Source organism: Pimephales promelas, chromosome 17 (genome assembly GCF_988280905.1).
Source record: "Pimephales promelas chromosome 17, fPimPro1.hap1.1, whole genome shotgun sequence".
In the NCBI taxonomy this organism is placed as follows: Eukaryota; Metazoa; Chordata; class Actinopteri; order Cypriniformes; family Leuciscidae; genus Pimephales; species Pimephales promelas.
The window spans coordinates 33,332,616-33,357,008 of NC_142785.1; the positions used below are offsets into that span (position 1 = coordinate 33,332,616).

At 33.7% G+C, this 24,393-nt stretch overlaps 1 protein-coding gene across 2 annotated transcripts in view; it reads right to left on the bottom strand.

Annotated features, from left to right (window-relative positions):
• Nucleotides 1–1,315: 1,315 nt before the first annotated feature.
• adamts14 (ADAM metallopeptidase with thrombospondin type 1 motif, 14) overlaps nucleotides 1,316–24,393 on the bottom strand; it is a 72,373-nt gene continuing 49,295 nt past the window's right edge. For both annotated transcript variants that reach the window (XM_039650758.2, XM_039650747.2), the window contains exons 8-22: nucleotides 21,234–21,377; nucleotides 19,167–19,299; nucleotides 18,506–18,619; nucleotides 16,838–16,986; nucleotides 15,754–15,926; nucleotides 14,251–14,384; nucleotides 13,019–13,142; nucleotides 11,836–11,916; nucleotides 10,674–10,837; nucleotides 10,142–10,307; nucleotides 7,882–8,014; nucleotides 7,589–7,796; nucleotides 5,377–5,506; nucleotides 3,971–4,066; nucleotides 1,316–2,899 (exon numbers count right to left, since the gene is read on the bottom strand). In XM_039650758.2, the coding sequence (XP_039506692.2) occupies nucleotides 2,499–2,899; nucleotides 3,971–4,066; nucleotides 5,377–5,506; nucleotides 7,589–7,796; nucleotides 7,882–8,014; nucleotides 10,142–10,307; nucleotides 10,674–10,837; nucleotides 11,836–11,916; nucleotides 13,019–13,142; nucleotides 14,251–14,384; nucleotides 15,754–15,926; nucleotides 16,838–16,986; nucleotides 18,506–18,619; nucleotides 19,167–19,299; nucleotides 21,234–21,377 (2,350 nt within the window). In that variant the 3' untranslated portion in view covers nucleotides 1,316–2,498. The remainder of the gene's footprint in view (nucleotides 2,900–3,970; nucleotides 4,067–5,376; nucleotides 5,507–7,588; nucleotides 7,797–7,881; nucleotides 8,015–10,141; nucleotides 10,308–10,673; nucleotides 10,838–11,835; nucleotides 11,917–13,018; nucleotides 13,143–14,250; nucleotides 14,385–15,753; nucleotides 15,927–16,837; nucleotides 16,987–18,505; nucleotides 18,620–19,166; nucleotides 19,300–21,233; nucleotides 21,378–24,393) is intronic.

Sequence of the window (24,393 nt, forward strand, 5' to 3'; positions counted from 1 at the left end):
CTTCCAGAGCTGAGATATCAAAATTCAAAATTTCGACCCGAAAAAAAAACGACAGTGGTACCCCTTTCGTTTTTTTCCATTTTTGGGCGAAAAATTAAGTTTCTCCAATCTTCTCAAAACTCTGGATTCTGATAGAGGGCCACAAGACTTTGACCTGAGTGCAAAAATGGAGGCTCTAGACCCTTCCAGAGCTGAGATATCGAAATTCAAAATTTCGACCCGAAAAAAAAAGCGACAGTGTTACCCCTTTTGTTTTTTTCCGTTTTCGGGCGAAAAATTAATTTTCTCCAATCTTCTCAAACCTCTGGATTATGATAGAGGGCTGTGAGACTTTGACCTGAGTGCAAAAATGGATAATCTAGACCCTTCCAGAGCTGAGATATCAAAATTCAAAATTTCGACCCGAAAATAAAATTACAGTGTTACCCCTTTCGTTTTTTTTCCGTTTTCGGGCAAAAAATTAAGTTTCTCCAATCTTCTCAAAACTCTGGATTCTGATAGAGGGCCATGAGACTTAGACCTGAGTGCAAAAATGGAGGCTCTAGACCCTTCCAGAGCTGAGATAAAGAATCTTGAATTTTGATATCTCAGCTCTGGAAGGGTCTAGATCATCCATTTTTGCACTCAGGTTTAAGTCTCATGGCCCTCTATCAGAATCCAGAGTTTCAAGAAGATTGGAGAAACTTTTTTTTTGCACTGAAAAAGTCAACAGGGGTACCCCAAAGATTAAATCCTAAATTTGTTTTGTTATGAATAAACAAATGTGCAATATAAAAAGGAAAAAAACTCATGATTAAAGTTGTAATGTTATAATGTTCAAGTTTTTGTTCTAAATAAAGAAAGATGCACACAGAAAATGACTCTAATATGACCAGATTGATTGATTCGAAGATATTTAGTTTGTTACAAACAATGTGCAATCTGTAAAACAAAAACCTCAAAATTATAGTTGAAATGGAATTTTTTTGACCTTGAGAAAAAGCTTAAAGTATAGACCTACAAATTCTATGTTTATTAAATTATTTCATGTTGGTATATTTTTGGGAAGTACTGTACACCTGTTTTGACCTGATGTCCATTGGAATGGACAAACAAAATCACAATAAAAGCAACTATATAATTTTTTTTCATTTGTTTTCATTTATAGAAGCCTCATGAGCTGGGAAAATGTACTTTTATATTTTTCAGGAACTTGAGACATTATTCAGGTCTGAAGGGGTTAAATATATACACTTATAATAGACTTACCACAGTGAATCAGGGACACGTTTCGAAAAAGTCTAACCAGTAGACAAAACACAGACAAAATCAAAACTCCAGTTTTCTTCTCAGTGTGTATATTTTCATGTATTTCATCATCCTACAACTTAAAAATTTAATAAATATTAACACTTAAAGCTCTCATTCACGTATATACAAGTACTATACAATACAGAAATTAGGTGAAACCACATGAGAGAGACGTTGTCATGAGCTCTGGACGCTCTCGCATCCGTCCTCAAACCTGCAGCTATATACAATATATACAAAACCACCTGAAAACATCACAACGCTTTCAGAGCTAGCTCAAAAAAAAACACGGAGAACGGCCAGGTCATGCAATCGAGGTGGTTGGTGTTTCACAGGTGAGTTTGTTAACCTCAGACAGGAGCACCAGAGACGTCTAGAACGACGAATACACTTGCTTTGTAACACTTCAGTAGTATAAAAGTTATGACATATTAAAATATAAATGAAATGCACGGATTAGAACAATCGCTAGAGGTGTTTTAGTATTATGTATACTAATATAGTATAAGATTATAAGAATTAGAATTTCAATTTTAGTCATTTTGTCAAGTGCGTTTGTCATTTTTATTACTTTTTTTCTATACAGTTAAAATTTAATTTTATTTCCGTTTTAGTATTTCAACGTAAACTTGTTTTAGGTAGTTAGCAACACAGCAGTTTTAAGTTAAAAATAGTAATCCTAATTTTATTTCAGATTTTTTTTAACAGTTCTAGTTAACAATAACAACCCTGTTGTAAGCATACAGCATACGCTCAGTATATTAACAGTATGCATTACGCAACAGCTAACATGAACTAACGATGAACAATTCTTTTACAGCACTTATTAATCTTAACATTAGCTAATGAATGCACTGTGAGCAAACAACAATGACTAATAAATGCTGTATAAATATACTGCGATCACAAAACTACGTCAGAGTTACAAAGCAAACGTACGTAGCTAGACTCAAAGTAACACTGCTATGATCTACATGGCGTAATGGAGCCACACACACACACACACACACACTAAAGTAGTTCTGAGGACACGAAACAACACGGATTTATCTGAAAGTCATTGACGGTTTAAATAACAGCACCTTTCATTGTTTCCTTCCGTTTCCACACGTAAAGCAGAGGATTGTGGGAAGAGCAGCGGATTTGTGGTTGATGTCGGTTCATTCTGCATGAGGTAACCAATAACTGAGTCTCTGATTCACTGACGATCATGTGACCGGCGAGTTGCTTTTCCTCCGGGTCGAGTCTAAAGTGGCGTTCTGGTTCTGGAGTCCGCCGGGTCGCGTGACGGGAACGCTCGGCGCTGGAGGTAGAGGAGAGGTGGCGGACTCCGGTCGGGTCTGGGGCGGCACTGAAGTGCTGGGGTCCGTTTTAGGGCTGGGTTTAGTGGGTTTAGACGTCGGATCGGGACTCGTTTGAAGCAGAGGCGGGAAGGTGAAATCCGGAAGCCAAGAGAACGGAGGATGCAGATCTGGAGAAACGGTACTGAAGAAACCCAACTTCCTGTTACAGGACTCGCAGCACAGCTTCTGATAACCCGGGATGGAGCAATACCGAGCCAGAACCTCCATCTGACAGAAGATCGACTTATCACCCAGACACGGCTCGTCTGCAGGAGACAATGAACCGTACATACTTTAGTCATTCAATCATTTAATTCATAATAAAAATACATTAGAATCATACAATGTGAACAGGGGCTAAAATTAACATTCGAACATGAACATGAACAAACGTGATGCATCATCACAAAATATGAAGTTATGTTTTGTTATGTCTTAAGTGAATGTAAACAGTTGAGAGTAAACAGTATCAATGTAATATCAGTGGATTTGATTTTAAAGTGACAGTAGCCTAATATTCCTGATGCTGTCTGTGTTTTTAAAGTTAATCAAACAACAAAAGACAAAGAACAATCACTCACTGCTCTCGACTGAATACAGTAACTTTTGTTACTTTAATAAGGATTTTTAATTTATACAGTATGCAGTTATTTTACATTTGCTTAACTACGGTCAGACCTGCCTGAAAAACCTGAAAAGAACAGTTTACTTCATTTGCATCTTTGTTACATTGTATTTATTTGTGTTTTTGTCATTTAAATCAAATTTTTTTTCAAAGTAATATAACACATAACTGATTTAAGTATTGCTTGGAATACGATGCAAAAAAATGGTATGTGAACATACACTGTTTAAAAAATAATAATTTATCAAGGATGCATTAAATTAATTAAAAGTCACAATAAATATATATAAAAACCAATGTAAAAATAAAAAAAAAAAACATTAAAAATCAAAAAGATTTCTATTTAAAATAAATGCTTTTCTTTTGAACTTTCTATTCATCAAAAAATCCTGAAAATAAATTGCATCACGGTTTCCACAAAAACTGTTTTCAACCTTGATAATATTCATAAATGTGTCTTGATCATCAGATCATCATATTAGAGTGATTTGTGGAGGGTCATGTGACACTGAAGACTGGAGTAATGATGATAAATTCAGCTTTGATCACAGAAATAAATCACACTTTACTGTATATTCACAGCTATTTTATATTGTAAAAATATTTCAAATTTTTACCATATTTTTGACCAAACAAACGATTGAACAGGCTAATCAATAATCACAGAAGTGGATCGATGACCCGTCAGTGACTGTATTGACGAGTCACTTACTGGAGAGTTTATCCACAGTGTTTTCCGGCAGTTTCTCCTCCTCGGTGGTGAGATTCTCCAGTAAATCTTTAGTTGGACTGGGTAAAGACGGCTCTCCTGGGAAAAACACACACATTTTCTGTCAGACGGGAAGTCACTGTGAAGTCAAGCCAACATAATATATATATTTTTTTTGCAATTTCATTTTTATCTCTGATGAAATATTTCCTCTGGTTTTGAAGGTAATTCATTGTTATTGTTCAAAGGTGAGTTCAGCTGATGCTCCGGCTGCTCTTCTGTTCAATGAAAGGCAAATGAATATCAAAGGCTGTGAAGCTCTTTTAAGAAATCAGACAGAGAAACGAAGCTGAACACAATTTCCAGAGGTTGGATCTGCAGCTGCTGAATCTCATGAGCAACACAAATGATCTCAGGTCTCTTATGTTTCATACTGGATCACAATGATCACACTGGATCAGACTACTTCACACTGATTCACACTGGATCACACTGATTCACACTGATTCAGAATGGATCACACTGATTCACACTGGATCACACTGGTTCACACTGGATCACACTGATTCACACTGGATCACACTGATTCACACTGGGTCCACTGATTCACACTGAACCACACTGATTCACACTGGATCACACTGATTCACACTGATTCAGAATGGATCACACTGATTCACACTGAACCACACTGATTCACACTGGATCACACTGATTCACACTGGATCACACTGATTCACACTGGATCACACTGATTCACACTGGATCACACTGATTCACACTGGGTCCACTGATTCACACTGAACCACACTGATTCACACTGGATCACACTGATTCACACTGATTCAGAATGGATCACACTGATTCACACTGAACCACACTGATTCACACTGGATCACACTGATTCACACTGGATCACACTGATTCACACTGGATCACACTGATTCACACTGGATCACACTGATTCACACTGGGTCCACTGATTCACACTGAACCACACTGATTCACACTGGATCACACTGATTCACACTGGATCACACTGGATCACACTGGGTCCACTGATTCACACTGAACCACACTGATTCACACTGGATCACACTGATTCACACTGGATCACACTGGATCACACTGGATCACACTGATTCACACTGGATCACACTGATTCACACTGGATCACACTGATTCACACTGGATCACACTGAATCACACTGAATCACACTGATTCACACTGGATCACACTGGTTCACACTGGATCACACTGATTCACACTGGATCACACTGATTCACACTGGATCACACTAGATCACACTGGATCACACTGAATCACACTGGATCACACTGGTTCACACTGGTTCTGAATCACACTGGATCACACTGGTTCACACTGGTTCTGGATCACACTGGTTCACCTGGGCAGGGAGGGAGTTTGCAGATGGACACAGACTGGGGTTTTTCTGCGTCACACGGGCCGGCGCTGCTGTCGGACGGTCTACAGATCACCTGTCTCTGCTGGATCCCTTCGCCACAGCTCACCGAACACTGGAGGATACACACAATCACAATCACAATCACAATCACATGTGCCTCAGAAAGCAATAGCCGTTCATGTCTCGGTTAACTACAGACCCGATGTAGTCCGGCTATGAGTGACACACTTCTAGCCAAAATAACCTTGAATTTAGTTATGTCATTTTTGCCAAAATAATTAGCGAGATGTTTAATATTCCATCATGTAAGCAGTCAACAGTGATTAAAAGGTGTTCAGTTTCATTTCATTTCTTTATCTAATTGATGACTCGTCTATTCCTGAGCGATGGTTTAGACGTCTGGTACATTTTCACTGTGATCAAAATGATTTAACTGAAATATTTAACTTGTGTCTGTTTGACCTTCTGACTGAAGCCAAGTTATGTGATCATCAGCTTCATCTCATCTGTGTGTGTGTGTGTGTGTGTGGGTCTTGTTGAGAGGGAGTGTCATTGATTTCAACGTGTTGACAGGAAATCTTTCAGTCGTTTGCTGTAACGTATGAACTCTCGTCCTTTAACCGTAAACATGATGTCATCTCCCACACACTGCAGATTCGCAGTCACAAGAAAATCATGGATTTGAAGCGTGAAAACGAATGGCAGTGTGAAAGAAAAGAAACTCATCTAAACTCTATTGTACTGTGGTTTCCACACCATTTAACACACAAACTCGTCTGCAGACCCAGATTAAGGCGAGCTCCAGAATACACAGTGTTTACAGTACAGAGAGTCGTTCAGTCCAACACAAAGCGGACAATTTCCAGCTCTGTGATTTGTTCATGAATAAGCTCATCTGAATAAATGAAAAAGAATAACAAAACAACCAAAAAACAGAAACTGTGTTCAAAGCAGCGACATCCACATCAAAGCTCTCTCTCTTAAACACACACACATACATAATAATAATTATACATGCTTGTAATGGTAAATAAATGACTATTTTGTTTTATATCATCAAAAAGATTCATATTAATAAACACATTTAGTGAATTCTCTTAGCAGAAGGAAATGTAGCAAAATATTAAAACACAGAGATTGCAGATCATCACTAATTTTGGGGAAGTGAGTTTTATTCGAGTTCTAAATAATAAAATAAACACACACACACACACACGTTATACTACCTGTCACATTTGTGACCATTAACAAATTTACACGTATTACGAACAGAATATATTTGTATATAAATATAAATACAAAATAAATACATTTAATTTAATATTCAACAATATCATTGATCTCCTGCATACACACTATTATATAAGAACTGAGTTATGACATTAAGGTTTTCCCCAGAGCCGCTATTTATATAAATAATAATTAACTAAATTAAATTAACAAAATTAATAACTTTTTTACAACAAAAATGAACCATCACTGAAGTTACTTAAGAGGGACTGTGACGCTATTTTCTTCTGGGAAAAATCTTTGTTGTATTATTTTCTCTATAAAGCTGCTTTGAAACAATTATATATATATATATATATATATATATATATATATATATAAAGGTGACTTCCTTGACAATAACATTTTTCATATAAAATATGAATTTCTTGCGCAAAACTAATAACAACACTTTTAGAGCTCCCAGTAATAAGAAAAAAGTTGCGGTCACAATTGACCCTTCGCAGGGAGTTTGATTGACAGGCGATCCGACCAATCATAATCCACCATCCGCCGAATCCGCCATCTTTGTCTGACAAAGCCGTCAGGACAGTTAGTAGATTAACATTGGAGGATATGAACGACGTCTTTCCGCGGTTAAAACAACATTGTTTTTGTTTATTTTATGCAATAAATGAACTAGAAGGAAGAGATGATCGGTTCACCAGCGGCTTTAATTGAACGATCAGACACACTAAAGAGCCACAAAACGCTATTCATTGTTTAAATGTCTTTAAAAATATTACCAAATTTGAAAGATGAGACTTAGTTTCATATCAAAAGTAAGCTGGTGTGTCCTGTCTGTCAGTGTCCTCTGCTCTTCACATGATGTGGCATGAAGGAGGCGTGGCTTGTCAGACATAGCAACAGTAACTAAAGGGGGCGGGTCTTTGCGGAGGGATTAAAGGGGTTAATAGCGCCTCACCTGTGCCCAGGCCCCGGTCCTCCACTGGGACGGGCAGGCGCTGGTGTTGCAGGCTCTCCGGGTCTCGGGACGCTCCTCGCTGCAGTATTTGGTGTGTACGGGTCTGTGTGTGCCGTTCAGGAGCGGCTGCATGCACTGGACCACACGAGACTGATATCCCAGCTTCCCACAGGACTTACTGCACGGGCCCCACTCCTCCAGCACCCACCTGCACACACACACACACACACACACCTCAGTACCGCGTGACCCGAGGCTCGGCTGACTCTGCGTGCGTGCGGGGCGGGACTCACGTGGGCTGGCTGCAGCTGTTGGTGTTGCAGCGTTTGCGGATGGGTTTGGGTTTTTTACTGGTCTCGCAGAAGTTCCTGTGAACCAAACGCCCGTCGCTCTTCCTCCGACAGCCGTACTTCGTGAACTGGACCCCTGAGGGACACACATTGGTCGCATTAAAAACATTTTTTGGGGGGAAAAGTCTCTTCTGCTGCACTAAAGCGGCTTTTATTTTATCGAAAATATCGTAAAATAATGAAATATTATTATAATGTAAAACAGCTGTTTTTTGTGGAAATTTGTTTCCGCCACAGAATAAAAAATATTTTTTTCTCATAATTGGGAGTTTACATCTCGCATTTCTGACTTTTTATCTCAGAATTGCATGTTTAAATCTCGCAATTCTGACTTTATAACAAATTGTGAGTTGTAAAGTCAGAATTGCGAGATACAAACATGCAATTCTGAGGAAAAAAGTCACAATTATCTTTTAAAATGTTTTCTGTGGCTGAAACAAGATTCCATAGAAAACAGTGAAATATTATTATAATTTAAATCATCTGTTTTCTATGTGAATATATAGTAAAGTGTAATTTATTCCTGTGATTTCCAGCATCATTACTCCAGTCTTCAGTGTCACATGACCCTTCAGAAATCACTCTAATATGAGGATCTGATGATCAAGAAACATTTATGATTGTTATCAATGTTGAAAACAGTTCATATTTGTGTGGAAAAGGTGAACATTTTATTTTTCAGGAATTTTTCATGAATAGGAAGTTCAAAAGAACAGCATTTATTTGAAATAGAAATTTGTCTTTACTTTTGATTAATTTAGTGCATCCTTGATAAATAAATATACTTTTTGTTGTTGTTGTTGTTGTGGAAGCGCACACACTCTGCCAGTGTAAATATAGACGTAAAACACATCTCTTTAACCTCTCTATCTCTATAACGCAATTCTGACTTTATATCACACAATTGCGACTTTATCACAATTCTGACTTTATATCTCACAATTCTGACTTTATATCACACAATTGCGACTTTATCACAATTCTGACTTTATATCTCACAATTCTGAGTTTATATCTCACAATTGCGACTTTATAACATGCTATTCTGACTTTGTCTCGCAATTCTGACTTTATATCACACAATTCTGACTTTATATCACACAATTGCGACTTTATCACAATTCTGACTTTATATCTCACAATTCTGACTTTATATCACACAATTGCGACTTTATCACAATTCTGACTTTATATCTCACAATTCTGAGTTTATATCTCACAATTGCGACTTTATAACATGCTATTCTGACTTTGTCTCGCAATTCTGACTTTATATCACACAATTCTGACTTTATATCTCACAATTCTGAGTTTATATCTCACAATTGCGACTTTATAACATGCTATTCTGACTTTGTCTCGCAATTCAGACTTTATATCACGCAATTGCGACTTTATAACATGCAATTCTGACTTTATATCTCACAATTCTGAATTTATATCACAAAATTTTGACTTTATATCTCACAATTCTGACTTTATATCTCACAATTGCGACTTTATATCACAAAATTTTTACTTCATATCATGCAATTCTGACTTTATATCACAAAATTTTGACTTTATATCATGCAATTCTGACTTTATATCTCACAATTCAGACTTTATATCTCACAATTCTGACTATCACACAATTCTGACTTTATATCACACAATTCTGACTTTATATCACACAATTCTGACTTTAAAACACACAATTCTGACTTTATATCACACAATTCTGACTTTATATCACACAATTGTGACTTTATATCACACAATTCTGACTTTATATCATGCAATTGCGACTTTATATCACAAAATTTTGACTTTATATCTCACAATTCTGACTTTATATCACACAATTCTGACTTATATCTCACAATTCTGACTTTATATCACACAATTCTGACTTTATATCACACAATTCTGACTTTATATCACACAATTCTGACTTATATCACACAATTCTGACTTTATATCACACAATTCTGACTTATATCTCACAATTCTGACTTTATATCACACAATTGCAACTTTATATCTCGCAATTCTGAGAAATAACGGCAGAATTGCGAGATGTAAATTTGGAATTGTGAGAAAAAAAGTCAGAATTGTGAGATAAAAAGTCGCAATCCCTTTTTTATTTTTCATTCTGTGTCGGAAACAAGCTTCCACAGTACAGAGCTGTTCTAGTGGAGATATTGCAGACACTCTCGCTCACCTCCGCCGCAGGGCTTTGAGCACTGAGACCAGCTCTTCAGCGCCCACTCGTACGTGTCCAGCTCCGCCAGAAGCACGTTGTTGTTGGTGATGACCGGCAGCAGATCTTCATGAATGATGTACTTGTAGCTCAGACTGATCTTGGTGTCCTCGGCCTGCGGGACGATCTGCTCAGAGAGACAAACTCAACTCAACACCCGTCACATCAGCTCAGTCCAGCCGGAGTGTGTTCCCCGTACACTGGCGGTCAGTTTCATCATAATTCATGCTATTTTATAGTATTTATTTGAAAGAATTAAAACCGTTTCATGTATTATTCAGCTGCTTGAGGTAGATTTGGAAAGTAAGTAGGCTTGATTAAATACTTTTTAGAGAGAGTAATCTAATTACACAGTTGAGAAGGTAATTAGTAACTCGTAATGAATTAGTTTGACATTGGTTTGGGGAAACTCGGCTGATAACGACGGGACAGATTGCTAACGATGCTTTGGGAAACACACTCCTGATTAAAGCGCTCGTCCTCACTGTCTCACCAGAACCACGATGGGTTCGTTCAGCGGCCCGGCGCTCTTCAGCAACTCTTTCCCGCCCGACAGAGAGTATTCCCACTCCAACCCGTTCTCGATGAAGCTCTTGGACTCGGCTTCTTCTCCTTTGGCGTTTAAGATGAAACTGCCGGTGACCTGATTTTTAACGGCTGAGGACAGAAGAGGCAGCAATATTACACAACTTCAGCTCAGATCATGGTAACTCTGTGTGGAAGGCGAAGACAGACTGAAGATAATCGATATTATGCAGTATATATACTAAACTAAAGGATTATAACTGTTTATTTCAATTTTGTATAAAACATCTTAGTATACTATTACAGTTTTGATTAATATCTTGAATTGGTTTTTATTTTTATAATTTCTGTTTTCTTTTTTTACACTTGATTTAAGTTTAGGTAATTTTATGTTTTTCATTTTTATTAGTGTTTTTAAATATTTATTTTAGGTCAAATTTTATTTTAGTTTTACTAATCCTATTACTCCAGTTTAAATTAATTTCTAATTTATTAAGTTTAAATTTTTATTATAATAGTTATAGCCTACTTTATTTTTGATTAGAATTTTATTGATTTCAATTTTATTTAATTTTTTATAAACTCATTTTATTCCAGTTATTTGCCAAGAAAACATTTTAAATATTCATTTAGTTAAAGTTTTTCTTATAACATTTATAATTTATTTTTATATATTTCAGTTATATTTTAATTGATTTTAAAAGATTTTTTAATAAACTAACTTTATTCCAGTTATTTGCCAAGAAAACATTAAAAAATATCTCTAGTTTAAGTTTTTCATGTAATATTTATTTCAGTTAATTAAAATCTAGTTAACAGCCACACTATAAATAATAGAAGTGTGCTATTGTGAACATAGCCTGAACTTGTTTGATTGCAGTAAAAACTTCACATTAAAACACTTCATATTTTCTCTCAGATTTTCAACATGATCGTAAAAACAAAAAGAAAAGGAAAGAAAAAAACCTTCAGAAAAACTGCTGAAGCTAAGCTGTCAGGAAATGTACAATGGCACATGCACGCACACAAAGCATGATGGGAAGGCAGTAATTGGTCTCAATAGGATGCATGACCAGCTCTGGGTGGAAAAGCATTGATTTCTCCCGAAAGATCCGCAGGTACGAACTCACCAATCACGTGAGGCGACGTGTCGTTCTCCTCAATCACAATGTGCCGAGCGCCGGCGGGAATATCAAACATCTTCAGCAACCCTAGAGATCACGACACAACACAGTACATGGACCAGTCATTACATTTCACATACAGCCAATTAAGAATAGTTTAGCACTAACGATATTTTCATAATCATTTCAAATTCTCATCACCATGATGCAAAAAAAAAAAAAAAATCTCATTGTTATTATTCAGATGATTTAGGAAGACTAGATTCATCCAGATATGAAAATATTGGTAAAATTTTTACAATAAGGTTTCATTGGTGCTTTTCGTTCCTAGCAATGAAAAGCTTCTTAGTTATTGTGCATTTTAACATTTATGAATGAATACATTATTGAAATCAAAAGTTGAGTCTGTTAAAATAATTTTTAATGTACCTGAGCTGACATGAACTAACTATGAGCAGTATTGAATTGAATTGAATTGAAATATGTTACTGTTGTATAGTGGAATGTAAGTCTTAATGCAGCAGAAGTAATAATAATAAAAATTATTAAAACTTTATTTTTTAAAGAAATAATCACACATTTTTTCTTCCATGTTTTCATTTTAACAGTAGGCCTCTGTTGTGTAGTACTTTTTTGTTTGCCAAAAGGGTTTAATTTTCATTTGATTAAAAGATAAATTAAAATACACAGAATTTCCCAAAAAAAAAAGAAGACAATTTTTTTATTATATAAATTAACTTGTTTTTATGAATCCAATTATTAAAGATGCTTTTGTTTAATAAAATTAAATTAAATTAAAAAAAAACAATAAAAGAGAAAATTTGAATTTGGTAAAACAAAAACAAAAAATTAATGAAAATTACTTTTTGGTCAATTGTTTGTAAATTGCTGTTAGATTGCATAAGTTTCATAATTGTGAATAATTAGACTTGCTTTTGGATCAATAACATTTAATTTAACCATTTAAACCAAGTCCATTAAAAAAAAGAAGAAGAAAAAAAAACCCCATGGAAACAGAATGGAAAAATGGAATGAGTAAAAAAATAAAACAGAATTTGTGAAGAAATAAAATAAATTTCATATGGCCCTAATAGTTAGTTACTGCATTAAGTCTTAAGAGACATGCATGTTAATGAATAATGAGCAGGTTTTGTCTGTCAGGCTCGTGTGTGTGTGTGTGAGTGTGTACCTGTCTTCTTCGGGGTTTTAGTGAGTGTGAGTTTGACGGTGCGACAGTGTGAGTTGTCTCCCTCACATACGCCACATTTATCCTCCTGTTTGTACGATCCCACTTCCTTATCACAGCCGACGTGCTGAGAGAGAGAGAAAGTAGAGAGATGACAGTATTCTGACTTTTTTTCTCACAATTGTGAGTTTACATCTTAAAATTCTGACTTTATAACACATAATTGCGAGTTTATATCTCAAAATTCTGACATCTTTTCTCAGAATTGTGAGATATAAAATCGCAATTGCGACTTATCAGGCCAATTCTAAGGGAAAAAAGACTTTATATCACAAAATTGCGACTTTGTATCAATCAATTCTGACTTTACATCTCGCAATTCTGTCTTTATATTCCACAATTCTGACTTTTTATCTGACAATTCTTAGTTTTTATAGCAAAAAATCACAATTATCTTTTAAAAATGTTTTATTCTGTGGCAGAAACAAGCTTCCATACAATATAGACATAACTGAATTTGATAAACAACAAACAGGGATCTTAAAGCACAAAAGCTCTTATTTTAAACAATAGCCAGAAATGTTTCTTGAGCATCAGATCCTCATATTAGAGTGATTTCTGAAGGATCATGTGACACTGAAGACTGGAGTAATGATGCTGGAAATCACAGGAATAAATTACACTTTACTATATATTCACATAGAAAAAATTTATATTGACTTATATAATTGAATTTACCGTATTTTTGTGTGCATAAGAGACTTTCAAAAATGTACCTATAAGCAAAATTTTATATACTGCATGCATGTATACAGGTGAAACTCGAAAAATATGAATATGGTGCAAAAGTTCATTTATTTCAGTAATTCACCTTAAAAGATGAAACTAATATATTATATAGACTCATTACATGCAAAGTGAGACATTTCAAGCCTTTATTTGCTATAATTTTGATAATTAAGGCTTACAGATATGAAAACCACAAATTCAAAATTAGAATATTGTGAAAAGGTTTTCATTGCTTTATGCCATCAAAATTATAGCAAATAAAGGCTTGAAATATCTCACTTTGCATGTAATGAGTCTATATAATATATTAGTTTCACCTTTAATGTTGAATTACTGAAATAAATGAACTTTTGCACCATATTCATATTTTTCGAGTTTCACCTGTATATCATTCAGCATTATTGATCGCTATTGTGTGTGTGTGTTTGTGTGTGTGTGATTCTCACCAGACACTCTCCTCGAGCGCAGACGCTGAACGGGTCAGAGTAACTGCAGCGTGTCCCATCATGCATCACCTGGTTCATGAAGACGACTTCCCCCGTCTCTTTAGAGCGACAGCTCAGCTCACACTTATGAGCCTCTGAAACACACACACACACACACATCAACATCTCACCATAAAACCAGCCCTGTGTTAAAGGCATTTCAAAAGACTTCCATCACAGTCCCTGTTCAATGCACAGACGAGCTCAAAGCTGCACTGTGAATAACAGTGTCTGCTTAATGACTTCCACGCTCATGAAACACAGATCAGAGATGCACAAAACAGAGAAAAGCTCTCAAGGTGAGACGTGACTCACAGATATATGATATCTAAAGAGATTTCTCAGTAAATGTGGATGTATAGAGTGTTTTTCTCTTTATTTCCTCGATGCGGCGTCTGGCAGGAACGCTGTGTGTCTGCAGCTCTTTCAGAGAGACTTAACACACCAACCGGCCAACAAAAGTGGAGGAACAAAACGTCCCACGTATTTAAAAAAAGGCGTCCCACGTCTTTTTATTATTACATACCTTTTTATAACAGATTGTTCAAAAGTATGGCATCTGCAAGATTTTGTTTTAAATATATAAATAGTTTTCTATGTGAATATATAGTAAAGTGTAATTTATTCCTGTGAATTTTCAGCATCATTACTCCAGTCTTCAGTGTCACATGACCCTTCAGAAATCACTCTAATATGAGGATCTGATGATCAAGAAATATTTCGGACTATTATGAATGTTGAACACTTCATATTTTTGTGGAAAAATCCTCCTCTCCCTTCCCTAATCTTAAATTGTTTAATAAGTGGTATATGAGAACATACTGTACCAAGGCAAATTCCTACTAGCTGTATTGTTGAAAAGGCTAAATCAACCTTTGAACTTTGAAACTGTGAGAAATTTTATTTTTCAGGATGATTTGATGAACAGAAAGTTCAACGGCATTTCTTTTCTAAATGTCACTTTTGATCAATTTAATGCATCCTTGCTGAATAAAAGTATTCATTTTTTTTAATCAATTTTATAATATTCTGTACAAATATCAAGAAAATTTAATGGTTCATTATTACCCAAGAGAAACATTGTTTTTTTTTTAATATGGTTAGAATTTTTACATTTTTTCCAAATGCTCCAGAACAGGGTTTCCTAAACTCTGAGGAAAAGCTAAAAATATATTAAAATGTAAATCAAAATAGAACTCTAACTAAAGAAAGATTTTAATATTTTAGCTATTCACCAGCACATGCAAAAGTGTTGATAAAGGATCAAAATATTAATTTAAACGATTAAATTTTATTTTAATTTTAATTTTTATTATTTATATTTATTTATAATAATTTTTAGTATTTTATTTTAATAATATTATTTATAATTTATAATTAATTTATAAATAAAAAAATAAAATTATATATAAATTTTTCCGGATGCAAATTTGAATATGTAAAAGTGCGGCGTGTTTCCCTCACCATCAGGGTGTTCGTACGGCAGCCATGTGTGTTTGAGGTTGTTGTGGTATTTGTTGCTGCGCTGGACACACTGCTGCGCTCGGAAGTCCTCGAACGGGCCGGGACAGTCCTCGCTGTTACACACCTGATAATCGAAGGTTGAGCCGGGGCAATCTCGCCCTCCGTACGCAGGACTGTGGAGAGAGACGTGAAGTTTACATCACAGATTTGCTAAATATTTTCTAAATGTCGACTGTGAAAATGAACACGTTTCTATTAATTGATGTTGTGCCACTAAAACGTCATTTTTTCCTCTGGTGATAAGTAATGTTGGTACTCTCACAGCAGCACAGTTTTATTTATAACGAAGGAGACGTAGTCGTGTTATCCAAGCATTATTAATAAACAAGGAAAGACACTTACAGCCGTTTCACACCGCAAGAGTGAGCGGCGTGTATTTTTCGTACCCATTTAAACTTGTTTTTTTATTATTCAGTTCGGGTGAAAGTTACACTCTAAAAAATGCTGGGTTGTTTTAACCCAACTTTGGGTCAAATATGGACTAACCCAGCCGTTGGGTTAAATTTTTTCATTACATTTTTAACCCAACATTTCGGGTTTGTCCATATTTGACCCAAAATTGGGTTAAAACAACCCAGCATTTTTTAGAGTGTATGGAAGCTTGTATCCACTACTAAATAAAAAAAATAATAATAATAATAATTGCGACTTTTTATCTCACAATTGCGAGATATGAAGTCAGAATTGTGAGAAATAAAGTCGCAATCGCAAGAAAAAAAAACAGAATTGAGACTTTTTTACTCACAATTGCGAGTTTATATAAAATGCTGGGTTGTTTCAACCCAAGTTTGGGTCAAATATGGACAAACCCAAATGTTGGGTTAAAAATGTCATTTAAAATTTGAACCCAACTTCAACTTTCAACTGTCAATTTTTTTTTATTACATTTTTAACCCAACATTTGGGTTTGTCCATATTTGACCCAAACTTGGGTTGACACAAGCCAGCATTTTTTAAGTGGGAATATTCCAGATGAGTTCTTATGGGAAGGTCTAAAATGAGTCTGTGTGTTTGTGAAACGCACGCAGGGTTGTTGCACTGACGGTTACGGGATCGAACTCCTCCTCCGCAGGTCCGAGAACACGAGCCGAACTTTCCCCAGGAGCTCCAGCCTCCGTCGTGACCGTAGGGCTGATGGGACGACCTCCAGATGCAGTGGCCTTTAAAACACCACTGCAACACACACATTCACTAGCATCACTAACACACACCTTTACCATACGTCCTAAACCAGGAGCACGAACACATCATGCCTGCTTTTATTCTAATTCCATATGAATTGACACTTGGAATATACGACATGTTTCACAAAGGATCGTTCTGTGATCGTACTTTTTTAAAAAGCTATATTGTTCTATTAGGAGATTTTAATATTGGTCAATATTGTTTTATTAAAAGATTAAATGTTGGTAAAAAGATATCAAGAGATTTTAATATTGGTCAATATTGTTTTATTAAGAGATTTTAATATTGGTCAATGTTGTTTTATTAAGGGATTAAATATTGGTCAATTTTATATGATTAGGATATTAAATATTGGTCAATATTGTTTTATTAAGATATTAAATATTGGTCAATATTGTTTTATTAAGGGATTAAATATTGGTCAATATTATATTATTGAGATATTAAATATTGGTCAATATTTTTTATTAACAGAATAAATATTGGTTATTATTGTTTCGTTAAAAGATTAAATATTGGCCAGTTTTGTTCTAATAAGAGATTGAAATATTGCTCAATATTACTCTATTAAGAAATCAAATATTGTAAAAAAAATATTAAGAGATTTTAATATAGGTCAATATTGTTTTATTAAGAGATTTTAATATTGGTCAATATTGTTTTATTAAGGGATTAAATATTGGTCAATTTTATATGATTAAGATATTAAATATTGGTCAATATTGTTCTATTAAGAGATTGAAATATTGGTCAATATTTTTTATTAACAGAATAAATATTGGTTATTATTGTTTCGTTAAAAGATTAAATATTGGCCAGTTTTGTTCTAATAAGAGATTGAAATATTGCTCAATTAAGAAATCAAATATTTGTAAATATTGTTTTATTAAGAGATAAAATATTGGTTAATATTGGTTTATTAACAGATTAAGTATTGGTCAATATTGTTTTTTTAAGAGATTGAAATATTTGTTGATATTATTTTATTAACAAAATAAATATCGTTTATTATTGTTTCATTAAAAGATTAAAAATGGGACGGTTTTGTTCTAATAAGAGACTGAAATATTGCTCAATATTGCACTATTAAGAGATCAAATATTTGTAAATATTGTTCTATTAAGATTAATATATATTCAATTAACAGATTTAAATATTGGTCAATATTATTTCAATAAGAGATCAAATATTGGTCAGTTTTGTTTTATTAACAGAATAAATATTGGACAACCTTGTTCTGTATTAAAACTGTATTAATGATGGATTGTCAGAGAGTCCAGACGTGTTTAAGGGATTATGATAATGATCGGTTTTGTTCTAAGTCCGGAAAAGCATCAGTCAAGATATGATCGGCTGTTTGAAGTAAAAAATGTCCGCTTGTCAAAGACGAGTTAATGCGAGTTGAACATTTGCTCCAAAGCACGGTCAGTTTGTTCTTGAGCCAACTGAATATGTAATCATATTATAAATGCTGTGTGATATTGAAGCGTTTGAGGAGAAGTCTGACCTTTCCCGGCGCACACTCGGTGCCGTCGACCGGCGGACCCTTCTTCGTCTTACAGAAGTACTGGTTATCAGGATGACTGCACCACAACTGCTTACACGGGTCATACGTGCGGAACTGGAGGACCAGAAAACACACATTTGGTCATTTAGCAGATGCCTTTGTCCAAAGCAACTTACAAATGCCAGACAAGGGAGGATTAAAGGAAAAATATATATATTTTGTCAGAGGTAAAGTGTCACGGAAGAGAGTTTTGAGTTTGAGTTTTCACATACAGGTGAAATTCGAAAAATTTAAATATTGTGCAAAAGTTCATTTATTTCAGTAATTCAACTTAAAAGGTGAAACTAATATATTATATAGACTCATTACATGCAAAGTGAGATATTTCAAGCCTTTATTTGTTATAATTTTGTTGCTTACAGATATGAAAACCTTTTCACAATATTTGTGGTTTTCATAAGCTGTAAGCAACAAAATTATAACAAATAAAGGCTTGAAATATCTCACTTTGCATGTAATGAGTCTATATAATATATTAGTTTCACCTTTTATGTTGAATTACTGAAATAAATGAACTTTTGCACCATATTGTAATTTTTGTATTTTATCAGAATGCAAGAGAACAATAAACCAATCAATCCCCAGAATCAGAGATACTCACGGCGGTGCACATCTTATAACCCACACCGAAATCAAAGCGGCACTGCTCATCCATGGAGTAGTTTATCCCGGGAAGCTCCGTGAGTTTGGGCCATTTCAGCTCGAACGGATCATCCAGAAGACAGTCGTACGAGCTGAGAGACACACAGCACTTCATCAATGCATTGCTCAAAAATGCTGATCAACTTCATCAAAACATATAAATCCTGCCCGATTCACTCTCATCCCGCATTACTGTCTTCTGTTGGACGCAAACGATACGGATGAGGATGTGTTTATGGGACTGTTGAGAGCAACATATGAGGAGTGCAAGACATTCTTCTCCAGTCATGTGACGCTTTGTGACCGATATGACTTTTATGATCATATGTGGTGCATTTCTGTCCGCAGAGTCAGAAAGAGCACTCTGGGAATATGTGAAACATCTTCTTTGGTGTTAGTAAGCCTGTCACGGATTTTGTGCCGATGTCATAAATAGTTGCAATAAACAATTTAATTCTATTATGTTCATGTCACTTACAGTATTAATTTGAACACAGCATGAAAGTAAATCATATGGGCCTATTTTATTAGAATTTTTAAATGCATTTTTAATATATATATATATATATATTAAAATGCATTTAAAAATTATTAAAATGCATATCATTTAAATTAAAATATATATTATATTAATTTATATTATATATTAAAATGCATATAATTATGATTATGTTTGTGCCAATTAGAGTATTAATTTTCACAGCATTAAAGTAAATCATATGAGCCTATTTTACTATAATTATTAAATGCATTTATATATATATATATATATATATTAAAATGCATTTAAAAATATTAAAATGCATATCTTTTATATTAAATATTAATTTATATTATATATTAAAATGCATATAATTATGATTATGTTTGTGTCAATTAGAGTATTAATTTTCACAGCATTAAAGTAAATCATATGAGCCTATTTTACTATAATTATCAAATGCATTTATATATATATATATATATATATATATATTAAAATGCATTTAAAAAATATAAAAATGCATATCTTTTATATTAAAATATAAATTATATTAATTTATATAGTATATTAAAATGCATATAATTATGATTATGTTTGTGTCAATTAGAGTATTAATTTTCACAGCATTAAAGTAAATCATATGAGCCTATTTTACTATAATTATTAAATGCATTTATATATATATATATATATATATATTAAAATGCATTTAAAAATATTAAAATGCATATCTTTTATATTAAAATATAAATTATATTAGTTTATATTATATATTAAAATGCATATAATTTTTAAATGCATATATATATAAATATATATTAAAATGCATTTAAAAATTACAATAAAATAGGCATATATGATTTACATTAGTTCTGTACAATTTAATAATATTTATATAATTCATTATTTATAATACAATATAATACATTTTTCAAAAGGAGGAAAAGTAGACAACATATCGTACATTTGATGGCATTTTTAAGTGCTTAAATTTTCTTTATTTGGATGTAAAAATGGGTTTATTGCTGTTATCTCAAATAATTGCGATTAGACAGATTAATCAATAATCGTGACAGTCAGACTGAGGAAATATGTCTGGAAATACGTCTCTAACACTTAAACTAACAGAACTGTGAAAACTACAACTTTATACTATATATGAAGAGTTCAGATGCAAAAGCCTCTAAATGCCATTTGAAATTTTCTTCTTGAATGATTTTTATCAAACTTGTATATTTAAGTTCAGTAATTTCACTTAAATAACAATTAATAGGTAATTATCATTGCCATTTAAGTGAAATCACTGAACTTAAATATACAAGCTTGATGAAAATGATCATTCTAGAAGAAAATTTCAAATGGCACTTAGAGGCTTTTGCATCTGAACTCTTCATATATAGTAACTATATATACGGGGATCTAATCAACATAACTTAATTAGCAACCAATGCAGACTGAAAACACAGACAAAAGCAAACATATTAATCTCAGAGATGAAGTGTGTATGCAATGATCTCCAGAAGATGAAGATGAGGCTCTTACTGTATGTATCGGTTGAGCTCCTGTTTGCTGCAGCGGGACCAGTGGTATCTGTGAAACGCGGCCTGGACCAGTGGAGCCATGATGCTGCCCATACTGGTCTCGTCTGAGCACCGGTTCCCCTGGCCGTCGTGCTCCATCCCCAGCCTGAAACATTCAGCACAACCATCACAACACAGCTGAGGATCCTCACACATGTGTCCACTATCCGGCCTAAACACTGTGTGAGATTACAATAAGTGTGTCCTAAAAACAGTAGGCCAGAAGTCCCCGGATGGTCGACTACTTCCAGTGGATTCTCCAAGTGTGGATCTGTGCTCACTATAGAGGCTAATATTACCCACAATCCACTGCGCTTTGGAGGAGGAACTACAAACACGAGTAAATAGTGTCAAAAAACTACAAAACATGGCGGATATGCGCGACCGATGGTGTGAGTGCCTAATCCAAGTTTAACAGACATTTATTTATTTAATGATATCCGTATCTGTAATAACAATAACTTTTAAATGCATCATTATGCACTAATATGAGGAGTCTCTTCTATAAACAGCAGCAGTATGTATTTCTCTCTGATACAGCAGGAAATTAAATTAAATAAAATGTGGAGGATTTTAACTGATTGACAGGTCACATGATCCTTCACAAATCACTCTAATATGATGATCTGATGATCAAGACACATTTATTTGATGAACAGAAAGTTCAAAAGAAAAGCAATTATTTGAAATAGAACCTTTTGCAACATTATAAACGTCTATACTGATCAATTGAACGTGTCCTTGCTGAATAAAAGTAATAATTGTTTATCTTAATGACCCCAAACTTTTAAACAGTAGTGTTAGTGTAATCTCTTAAATCACTTCAAAGATCAAAATGGTCTTACTTTCTTAATTAATTTATGTTCCCAGTCTTAATAAGACAATGTTTTTAAATACTGTTAATAAAAAGGTTTGATGAACACTTTCACCATCCAATCTATTCATCATGAATAAAACATCACCAATTATGATGTGAAACTAGAGCTTTCCGGCAGGTCATGTGACCTCTAGAGACACAGCAAACATTACATCAACAGTCTCCAGTGATGATTCATCATGAGAAAACAGATGATGCACGTCTGTTCTCCAAACCGCACTGCAAAAACTCATTTAATTACTTTCCAGTACATAAATCTGAATCAAGATGCATTTAATGAATATGCAAAGTTATTGAGTCTTGTTTCCTGAAAAAATGAGAGAACAAATATCTGTCAGCGGGTTCAGAAAAATAACCTTGTTTTCCCTCGATGCAATGTTTTGTTATGCATAAACAATCCACATTCTGATGGTTGTTTCCATTAAACTCTTAAATAATTTTGCTTCTCAAGTAAATGCATTTTGATTTAAGAATGCTTATATATTTATTCTGGAAAACAAGACAAAAATGACATAGAAAAGCATCATTTTTTGTAGTTACACTGTAAAAAAATCTTTTCATGATTAGTAATCACAACATTTTTTCTTTTGTCAAATCAACTTAAATAATTTATTTAGTTCAGATAACGTATAATTTTGAGTTTCTGATGATTAAATCATTCTCCTTCATATTAAATATTGGTCAATATTGTTCTATTAAGAGATTAAATATTGGTCAATATTTTTTATTAACAGAATAAATATTGGTTATTATAGTTTCATTTAGAGATTAAATATTGCCCAGTTTTGTTCTAATAAGAGATTGAAATATTGGTCAGTATAAGAAATCAAATATTTGTAAATATTGTTTTATTAAGAGATAAAATATTGGTTAATATTGGTTTATTAACACATTAAGTATTGGTCAATATTGTTTTGTTTTTTTTCAAGAGATTGAAATATTTGTTGATATTATTTTATTAACAAAATAAATATTGGTTATTATTGTTTCATTAAAAGATTAAAAACTGGACTTTTTTTTCTAATAAGAGACTGAAATATTGCTCAATTGTATTAACTCACTTTTTCCATTTCAATGAACTTAAAATTTTAAGGCAACCAGGTTACTTACTTTTTTAAGTTAAACCAACAATATTTTTTTACAGTGTATATATATATATATCTTGTATCTGGCAGAGTGGTAAAAGCAGCAAGTGTTTGTCCTGTCCTACAGGAGGCGCTATCGAGCAGCCCTAATGAGCTGTAATTATGATGTGCATCCAAATCATTTATTCACGCTGAGCTGTTTTAATGCACATTAGACACATAATAGATGCTTTATGTATTTATCATTCTCACGCTGCTGCACTAAATGATGTTATATTAAACCGGCTGAATGAGCAGCGCTTTATCGCCATATTTCAGAAACTGAAGACAAAATACATGCAAATTAGTGCATTTTACAATTACAACATAATTACAAAACATGTCTCCAACTCACGAATTCTCCTGCTAATCACAACACTCCTCTCGTAAACATGAGAAATGACTGGAAATACATATATATTCCTCTTGCAAAAAGACCAGCCAAGGAAAATAGACATCTTCAGCCAATATTATTAAAAAGATTTTGTAAGCATATTGCGTAGTTGTGCTGAAAAACAAGAGAGAACCAATGAAATATTAATATTATTAATATTAACGTTTGCTTTTTCCTGTCCGCTTTTTTTTTTCTTTTGGAAAATAATTTTGTAAGATAGATCCTTTAACCAGGTTTAGTGTTTTGTTCTTACCTCATATTTAAAGTATTTAAACAATATAGGCCTAATTTCACAGACAGGGCTCAGATTAATCCAGGATTCGGCCTTATAGTCAAGTAGCTTTAATAAACGTGCCAATAAACTAGTGAAATACATATATCTATAACTCACACACAATACACGCATATATGCATACATACACATAACACGACAAAATTGAATGACAATTACAGTAATAGAAAAATATATATATATATAATCAGCACATAAAAATAAAATAGTTTCTATATTAAAAATTTAGAACAGCAGTTAAATGGGCTTTTAAATATGTTTAAAAGTTTATTGCTAGATGGGAAAAGCTGTTCCATAATTTGGGACCCCTAAATCTGATAGTAAATTGACCTCTGCCTTAAAAAAAAACATTGCTGGTGTGTATCTTGAGACATATTTTAAGAGATGCTTTTAGATAAAACAGATCAAACATGCATTTCAGTCCAGGACTAGATT